The sequence below is a fragment of the Mus caroli genome, chromosome 5 (assembly GCF_900094665.2).
Source record: "Mus caroli chromosome 5, CAROLI_EIJ_v1.1, whole genome shotgun sequence".
Lineage (NCBI taxonomy): Eukaryota > Metazoa > Chordata > Mammalia > Rodentia > Muridae > Mus > Mus caroli.
In genome coordinates, this window is record NC_034574.1 from 113,480,784 (window position 1) to 113,490,058 (window position 9,275).

Consider the following 9,275-nt stretch of genomic DNA (forward strand, 5'->3'; position numbering starts at 1 on the left):
AAAAAAAAAAAAAAAAGAATTGAAGTCTCTGAAGGGTGGCCTGGGTATGTTTCTGGTGTGGTATGGTGAATGGCAAAGTCTACCTTGCAGATGAGCCAAACCCCAAGCCATTTGCCTATTCGGGCTTCTTTTTACTTTGAAGTGAATTGGGTTTATTTTTATTGAGCTATTATTCACATACTTTTCAGTCTTTATGTTTTGTTTTTATTTTTGTTTGCTCCCTTATTTTCTGTGTTTTTTCAGATTTATTTATTTTTATGTGTCTTACACATGTGTCTGTGCACCATGTGCATGCCTGGTACCCTAAGAGGCCAGAAGAGGGTGCTGGATCCCGTGCAACAGGAGTTACCTGAGGTTATGGGCCACCTAATGTGGGCACCAGGAACTTACCCACTCTGCAGGAGCAGAAAATGCTCTTAGCTGCAGAGCCAACCCCTCTAGCCCCGACTTCCTGCTTTGTTGGCACAAGCCTTGTGTAGCCCCGAATGACCTCGAACTCATGATCCCCCTGCCTCCAATCCCCGGTGCTGGGATCAGGTGTGGCTGTGTTTCAGGATGCTGAGGCTAGGCCAGTGCCCTGCCAAGCTATGCCCCAGCACCAATGGGTTTGTCTCCTTCAGAGCTGTGTGAGCAGTTTCAGGCCATCTCACCTCCTCAGAACCATGTGACTGGTTGACTGGTAGCCTCGGCCTCACCAGCCCCTACGCCCCTACAACTTTCTCTCTCTCTCTCTCTCTCTCTCTCTCTCTCTCTCTCTCTCTCTGGATCTTTCTTCCCCTGCTTCTTTCTTTACAAAAAGAAATATTTCTTTTTATTACATTTTTGCATGTGTGTGTGTGTGTGTGTGTGTGCTGTGTTTGTGGAAGTCAGAGACAACCTATAGAAGTTGGTTTTCTCTTTCTACCTTGTGGATTTGGAAGACTGAATGCCAGTTATCAGACTTGAGAGCAAGTTCTTTGCCCCTTCTTCCTCCCTCCCTCCCTCCGTCCATCCATCTGTCTGTCTGTCCTTCCCTCACTCTCTTCCTTCTCCGTGGTACTAGATAAGCATTTACCACTGAGCTATATCCTCAGCCCGCTTTGGGGATCTTGCTAAGCAACCTGGACTTGAACTTGAGATGCTCCCACCTGGGCCCCTCTGCAGTGCCCATCACACCCCAGCTGTGTTCTGGACATCAAGGGTATCATAGTAGACTGTGTCTTTTATGCCTGCTCTCTTTTGATGGCAGTTGTGTCTTTAAGGGCCATCCCTGATCTCACGTGTAGCTCCTTCCTTTTCTGAAGAAGGCTGTGCTAGGGTGGTACCCAGGGCCTCAGGGCCTACCGTCGAGCATCCCCTTTCCTCTGTCTGGGTCCCACCGCCACCGCTACTCTGCCACTGTGTCACACCACAGCCTGGCCTGGGTTGTGGGTACCTGCTACCCAGTTTACAGATAGGACATGTTCTGCTGGGGACCGGCCAGGGTCCCATCAGAATCCCCATTCCCTCCGCAGCTCTTTGCTTTCCTGGGTTTCCTGACCAGTGCCCTATGGATCAATGCAGCCGCCACAGAGGTGGTGAACATCTTACGGTCCCTGGGTGTGATCTTCCGCCTGAGCAACACCGTCCTAGGGCTGACCCTTCTGGCCTGGGGAAACAGCATTGGAGGTAACTTGGAGCTCTGGGGTGACTCTTCTCTTCCCTAGCCATACTCAGAGCTGGAGAGGACATCCAGCGTGTGCTTGCTCTGCACTGACGGGGTGCCTGCTGTCGCTTTTGAGTGACACTGGGAGTCTGGGGAGTGTGTCACTAAACCATCACTGGACTGGAACATCCCATAGGGGCTTTACTTGTTGGATGCTCGAAACACTCCACAGATCCCCAGAGTTCAGGCAGGATGTGAAACCCATTACAGCCAACCATGTTTAATGCGCGAGTGTGTGTGTGTATGTGTTTATGTGTTGGGGAGGGTGATATACAGGCTGTCACACATACAGACCTGTTTAGCCACAGCAGCCAGTTATGGTTGTCCAGGCTACACACCAAACAGGACCATTCTAGCATGGACCTGGGAGTCCAGAATCTAGCTGTTTTCAGTTCAGCTCTTTGAGCATGTTACCCAAAGCACACAGAGGTGCCCTGAGAGCTTGTGGGGTATAGCACTGCACCCTCAAGGGGGCAGGCCCTTATCCATGTTTGTTGACCGACTAGCTGTGTAAACAGGAGTCCACCCCCCTACATACACACACACACACCATATTTCTCTCTGTGCAGATGCGTTCTCAGATTTCACGCTGGCCCGCCAGGGATACCCTCGGATGGCCTTCTCCGCCTGTTTCGGGGGCATCATCTTCAGTATCCTTTGCACGGCTTCTCCGAGCCTCCGTGTGGTGGTGTCTCGGCTCTGAGAGTCATGGTGGACTCTGAGCACCCACCCTTGGTTCTGGCTGGGGACCTGGGGCCACACTTTGGCATTTATAGATGGGGAATTGAGATTCCAATCTTGTGGGACTCATGTGACAACCTCAGGTTGATACAAAGGAAGCAACCTGGAATGAGTCATAGGGGTGGGCGACTGCAAGGCACAGGTCCCTTGGCCTCAGTGTCCCCCAACTGCTGGGTGTTCACAGGTATCAGGCATATCTGACACTTCATTTGATTCCCATAAGCCGGATTCTATTTTTTTGTTGTTTTGTTTTGTTATGGTTTTTCGAGACAGTGGTTTCTCTGTATAGCCCTGGCTGTCCAAGAACTCACTCTTTAGTCCAGGCTGGTCTTGAACTCAGAAATCTGCCTGCCTCTACCTCCCGAGTGCTGGGATTAAAGGTGTGCGCCACCACTGTCCGGCTTAAACTGGGTTCTTGACACCCAGTGTATTAGAGGCATTAACCCTGGGGCCCAGGGACAATAAAGAAGCCCATGTGCTGTGGGGTCTCTGAGCCCAGGGCCGGGGTTGAGCCGCCGGGTGAATAGGGCTGCTAGGGTGGGCGTGGGCTCCAGCAAAGCTTCCTGAACCTATGGCAGACATCCTGGTTGGTGTGGGGCTGGGCTGCTTGCTGCAGATCATCAGGAACCACGCTGTGGAGGTGAAGGTCAGTAGTGAGGTTGCAGAAATTCTTGGGAATACTTTTCATGAAGATTGGAAAGAAAGAGTTTCCCTGCAACCAGAGCACGTAACTGAGATTACAGCCTGCGTGGAATGGGCAGGTGGCCTGAGGCTTTGGTCCTGGGCCCATGACTGAAATCTTCAATGTGTAACTGGGTAGGGTGTCTCTGGGCTTTACCATTGGAGTGATAACACAATGGTTATAGCTTCCTGGTTAGCTCCAGGGAGGAGCTGGGAGAAGAAGGGGTGGGGTCCGAATACTAAGGGAGGGGTTTTGAAACACATAGGATAGCCTGGGTTCTTGTGAAGGCTAGGATGTGTTTTAAGGAGTGGAGTCTGGGAGACTGCAATTTGTGGAAAGTTGGAGAGTCAAACCTGTGGCTCACACACGCTAAGCATTATACCATTATTGCACCCCTAGCTAGCCTCCCTGGAACCTGGTGTGTGTGTGTGTGTGTGTGTGTGTGTGTGTGTGTGTGTGTGTGTGTACAGTTATACACACCTCCTATGCAGACACAGAAACTGAAGGCGATCATTGAGTGACCTCCCATGACTTTCTTTCTCAATCTGTCCAGACAGGAAGCTCACTGAACCTGGTGTTCAATGATTTTGGGTTTGGCTAGCGGCCAGCCAGCGCCAGTAGCAATCCTTCTGTCTCCACCCCTCAGTGCTACAAGGTGACAGGAATGTTAGGAGATCCAAACCCAGGGTCATCGTGTTTGTGCAGCAAGCGTTGTTTAACAATGGATCCATTTCTGGCCACCCATCCTCCTTTTGATACAGGCTCTCTCGTTTAGCCAGGCAAACACACCAGGATCTGCATTTTAAACAAGACTCGTTGGGGCCTGAGTATGTTATACAAGGGATTCCGCATAAGAAACTCCCCTCAAAGGCTGGAAAACTCCAGAAAGCAGGGCTAGAAAACCAGTAGAGGCATGTGGGCCTCCTCAGGCCAGACATCCCCTGGTTGTCAAGGCAGGCTGCTTCAGTGACATCATACTGGAAGATGTTGCACAAAGCAAGCAAACCCAGTGCTAGGTACTGCACTCAGGGCCACCTGTACTGGTACACAGAAGCCAGGCCTGGTAAAGATTGGCTGGATAGACAGCAAGCCCCGGGAGCATGCACACAACTGCCATTTTTCAACTCGACATGGAAGGGCTGAAAGATGTGTCTTAATGAACACTTCTGTACCCAGCCCAGGTCTTCTTACACCCTGCTCTGGTTGCTTCCTGCATCCTGCCTGCACAGTGTCTTGATGCAGGATCATGTCCTCGGCCATACAGAAGTCAGTATGTAGCAGCATGCAGCCAGAGCCAAGCACGGTACACACTTGTAATCCCAGTACTCAGGAGTACTGAGGCAGGAGGATTGCCCCAAGTTCAAAGCCAGACTAAGTCACAGGGCAAGGTTTTTGGGTGACTGGGGATGTGGCTCTTGTTAGCAGGGTGTTTGCCTAGCATGCACGAGGCCCTGGGTTTGAATCCCCAGCAACCCCCCCCCCCCCCAAATAGGCCATGGGAATGCATGTCTATCGCTGCTAACATGGGAGGCCAGGAAGAAAAGCCTGAACAGGTGGATGTGGACGTTGATAGAGACGGTCCCATCTGCCAAGTCTTTTTTTTTTTTTTTTTTTTTTTTTTTTTTTTGGNTTTTCGAGACAGGGTTTCTCTGTGTAGCCNTGGCTGTCCTGGAACTCACTTTGTAGACCAGGCTGGCCTCGAACTCAGAAATCCGCCTGCCTCTGCCTCCCGAGTGCTGGGTTTAAAGGCGTGCGCCACCACGCCCGGCTCCATCTGCCAAGTCTTGATGTCCCACATGGCAGACCCCATAGCTGTGTACCAAGGACCCAACACTCCCTTCATGGTGCACATGGCCCAAAAGGCTCCCAGGGTGGGGACTAAACAACTCTTGTTCTCCCCACAGCTGGAGCCAGACGGACTACTGGTGTGGGTGCTGGCCAGTGCCCTGGGCCTCAGCCTGGTCTTCTCCCTGGTCTCCGTGCCGCTTCAGTGTTTCCAGCTCAGCAAGGCCTACGGCCTCTGCCTCCTCCTCTTCTACGTCTGTTTCCTTGTTGTGGTCCTACTCACAGAGTTTGGGGTGATTCACCTGAAGAAAGTGTGACTGAAGCTGCTTGGCCTAGAGGTTTGGGGGCGATTCTGCTAGCCTCCTGAGGGTGAGAAGAGGTGTGGGGAGGGGGATCCTCGGTGGTCCCCGTGGATCTCCTGAGAAGATAGTCACTGGCAGAGCTCTGCTTGGATGGGAAGGGTCCTGACTGCCAGCACCCAACAGCCTTAGCGTGGGGATCTGGAGGCTGGCTTTGCTGGGGATAATCCCGGGTGAGAATGATGGGATCTGAATGACACTGGAGGCTCTGGGGGAGGGTAGCCCTTCAGTCAGCCCCCATGCCTGCTGGGCTCTGGGCAGCCCTGTGGTTCCCTCTCTGGCTCTTCCACTCTCTGCGGGGTCCTTCGTACCGGCAGGGTGGCCTGAAAACAGATTCCACACGTGGAAACAAGACTGGGTTTCTCAGCTTCCGTGTCAGGTCAGCCAGAGGAAAGAGGCTGAGTTGACAGCAGCAGGCACTGCCCTTCCTAGTCGGTGGCTGCCACGGACTGTGGATCTAAACACTTCTAGAGCTTTGTGTTCCGGACTCTAGCTCCCCCGTCTGCAAAACAGGAGCCAGCCTGGGCTCTGTGCCTACCTCAAGGGGAGCTGGGGGTTGTGGGGACTGACCCTCCCCAGGGAGGTCTTACAAGTAGTGTGACCAGCCTTTTGTTTGTTTGTTTGGTTGGTTGTTTTTTTTGAGACAGGGTTTCTCTGTGTAGCCCTGGCTGTCCTGGAACTCACTCTGTAGACCAGGCTGGCCTCCAACTCAGAGATCTGCCTGCCTCTGCCTCTCAAGTGCTGGGACTAAAGGCGTGCGCCACCACTGTCCGGCTTGTGACCAGCCTTTTAAAAGTGCCACTCACTCCCTGACTGCCTTCAGCTGTAATTAAGAGACTTGACTGTTGGGGTTTTTGTTTGTTTGTTTGTTTGTTTTTGTTTTTTGTTGTTTCCAAAAATAAAAGATGAGTTATTTCACACGTACCAGAAGAGTCCCCACAGGGTCTCGTCGGTTCTTTGCCTGGTCAGGTGACCTTAAGGCTGGATGGTGGGGACATGTGGGGTCATTTGTGGCCTACCCACCAACAAGCTGGAAATCAACTGCTGCAGCCGGGTCTATAAAGCAGAGGCTCTTTTATTGGCACACCAGAAATCTGGGCACAGTGCGTTCCTACATAACAAATCACTGTATAAAACCTCCCGACGACGACGACGACGCGGCTCTTAACCCATACAAAATGATTGTCTGCACGGTGTGGAGTAAGGCTGGGGTGGAGGGGGTGGACAAGCGAGGGGGAGGGGCCAGACACTTTTCCCACAGAGTGCCCCATCCCCACTCGGGAGAAGCAGCGTGGTGGCGTAGCTGCCCCTGCTAGGCTGTGACACAGAGCCGCCAGTTCTCACTCTGCTGAAATCGAGGGAAGGGGCATCTAGCTTAGACAGGGATCCCAGGGGCCTCAGCTTACAGCCCTGGGCGACACAGTCTGTTCCCTGCCTGGCTAGCAAGTTTGAGGATCAGCTTGGTGTGTGCTCAAAGGTGACTCTGTGGGGACAGGTTTTCTCAGGCTACATGACAGACAAGAGGCTACAGTTTGGCCTGACGGCCCTGTCTCCCTCAGGCACCTGGCTGGTATGTGCTAGACCCAGGGGTTTTAGTACCTCTACCTGGGGCCCAAGACCAGTCCCTTCCACCTGAGCCTGCTCCCCTAGGCTGAGGGTACCTGGGGTAGAGGAAGGGGCCTAGAACCAGGCAGTTGCTCAGAGCCTCTCCCTCCCACCCTCCCACCCCTGCCCTCTTTATAGGCCAAAATGCCCCTCATACACAAAGAAGCTAAGACAGCCGGCTATGGAAATGAAACTGCTTCTCAGGGCTGGGACCTGGAGGCCAGGCTGAGCTTCGGTGGAGGCCAAGAGCTCTTTGAAGTGGAAGGGACTTGGCCAGTCTCCTGACTCTCTGTGGAAACCAGAGGTTTTTCCTGGGGGATAGTGTGTGTGTTGGGGGGGGGGGGCTGTGCTTTATTTAAAGGAAAAACATCCGCTTTCCAGCTTGACCCCTGGTTCAGCAGCTGGGAGAACAGGATGGGGACCTGTGCCCGCCCACTCCAACTCCCAAGCAACAGCAGGTTTGGAAGGCCAGGGTAGCCTGGAGGGAGTGCGCAGGGGTGGGGGTGGGGTGGGGGTGCTAGGCAACTTCGGGCCCTGCCCACCTTCAGCCCCTTGTGGACAACACAGCAGGGCTCTATCCGTCTGCCACTACATACTACCTGGTCACCACCTTGTGGTGGCCTCAAAAGAACTCCCACAAGTCACCTGACCTGACTCACCACCCCTACCCGCCTAGCTTATGAGAATCTTGGAGGAGGCAGTGTGAAAGTGTGGTTGGTGAGGGGGGCTGCCTTCAGCACCAGTTCAAATGAACTCCCCTGAGCAAGTCAAATTCCCAGGGCCTCTGGTTGGCTGTCTCCTGCATGGAGGGATTCTGCCGGAGGTGGGGGTAGGGATTCCCCGGGGTGGGGTGGGGGAGCTGTGGTAGGGTTCCAGCAACAAGAAAGGACTGGGAGCCTGAGAGAGTAAGGGCTGCTGTCTCCCATTGGGTCCCGGGGTGCTGATCCCTCAAGGGAACCTTCTAACACTTTTGTTATCAACAGATGTCATCCTGCAGGGTGTGGGGTTTCTTCCTAGTGGTTTTGTCCCTCGTACCAGACACAGACACCTGTGTTGGCTGGGGTTCAGGTAGGGACGAAGCCGGAGGCCACAGCAGGGAGGCGGTCAAGCTCCCCCCATCCCTCCCCGGGGAAAGCCTGTGGCATTGTTAAGACAGCCTATTTAAGTTTGGGCTTCTTGAGCAGAGGGCTTCCAGAGTTTTCCATGGTAGGAAGAGCGCTCAGCCAGGCCTGGGCCTCCAGCCTAAGCCGGTATTTCTGGAGCTCAGGAAGACAGAGCGAGGTGGCTGGGACAGACTCTGGCTATAGTCTCTTTTCTGTCTCTGTGTAAATATGTGCATATATATGAGTGTGTCCTCACACACATGGTTCCCATACGTCGTAGTACATAATACTATGGTGTTATTGCATAGAAGAGGCTGGCTTGACGAAACCTGGCTAGGTGACGGTCTGGGAGCGCTGGCGACTGCCAGGGGGCTGCTGGGCTGCGGGGCCGGACACGCTGCCCCTGAGCTTCTGCTGCTCCTGTTCCCGGGCATGCTCCTCGTACCACTCCTAGGGAAGAGGCGGGTGCTGCTGAGGGTGGCTCGCTCGCTCGCCAACTCTCCCGCTCTCCCAGCCAATGTGAGGGGCACACAGGCCCCGGGGTGGAGGGGAAGGGAGGAGAGCAGAAGAACCTCTGCTTGGGGGGCGTGGGGGAACAGCAGAGGCAGAGCCAGGCCTACCCACTGAGGTCACCACCCAAACACAACCCTGGGGATACAGACAATGGCCACCAATAGAGGAAAAAGCCACAAAAAAAAACAAAAAACAAAACAAAACAAAACAAAAAAAAAAAACCGGTTAGAGGCCTGAGCCAGGCCACACACAGGCTCTGGAGGAGGCCAGGCCCCAGGCTCAGACACTGCTGCTGCCCCTCGATGGGTCACAGGGACACCTTTCAGAAACTCATAGGCTCTTAACCTCCCAGCTTCCCCAGAAAGCCACCTGCTTCCAGGGTCTGGGGCACTCTGGTAGGGCAAGCGTTAAACAGCTCCCCCATATTTAAAGAAACAAAACCCAAGCCACAGACCAGACTGTGAGAACTTAAAGAATTCTCCAGAGACAGCCCATGGCTCTGCCCTCATTAGCAGAGGGGTGAAAATGACACCAGAGAGGCTGGGCAGGTTGGAAGAGGATGCAGGTGGCCTGGCCTCTAGGTACCCAAGTGCTCCTGGGCAGTTGCCACCACTGCTCTTCGAGGCACAGACTGTTGTGTCACTTGGGGGTGGGGGTGGGGTCTATCAGTGACACAAGGCTCAGTGGCCTCCACATAAGGGAGCCAACCGAAACATCTTGTGATAATGAAGCTGCCACAGAGGAAACCCAGAGACCCCAGAGAATCAGGGCTCATGCTTTGGTTTTTTTTTTTTTTTTTTTTT

General features: G+C 53.6%; 2 protein-coding genes across 4 annotated transcripts in view; one reads left to right on the forward strand and one right to left on the reverse strand.

Annotated features, from left to right (window-relative positions):
* Slc8b1 (solute carrier family 8 member B1) overlaps positions 1-6,183 on the forward strand; it is a 23,305-nt gene extending 17,122 nt beyond the window's left edge. The window contains exons 13-16 of the mRNA XM_021162882.2: positions 1,494-1,647; positions 2,254-2,334; positions 3,004-3,071; positions 5,012-6,183. Coding sequence (XP_021018541.1) covers positions 1,494-1,647; positions 2,254-2,334; positions 3,004-3,071; positions 5,012-5,209 — 501 coding nt within the window. The 3' untranslated portion in view covers positions 5,210-6,183. The remainder of the gene's footprint in view (positions 1-1,493; positions 1,648-2,253; positions 2,335-3,003; positions 3,072-5,011) is intronic.
* Positions 6,184-6,308: 125 nt separating this feature from the next.
* The window catches only part of Tpcn1 (two pore segment channel 1), a 57,145-nt gene continuing 54,178 nt past the window's right edge, over positions 6,309-9,275 (reverse strand). For all 3 annotated transcript variants that reach the window (XM_021162094.1, XM_021162092.1, XM_021162095.1), the window contains one exon: positions 6,309-8,409. In XM_021162094.1, coding sequence (XP_021017753.1) covers positions 8,293-8,409 — 117 coding nt within the window. In that variant the 3' untranslated portion in view covers positions 6,309-8,292. The remainder of the gene's footprint in view (positions 8,410-9,275) is intronic.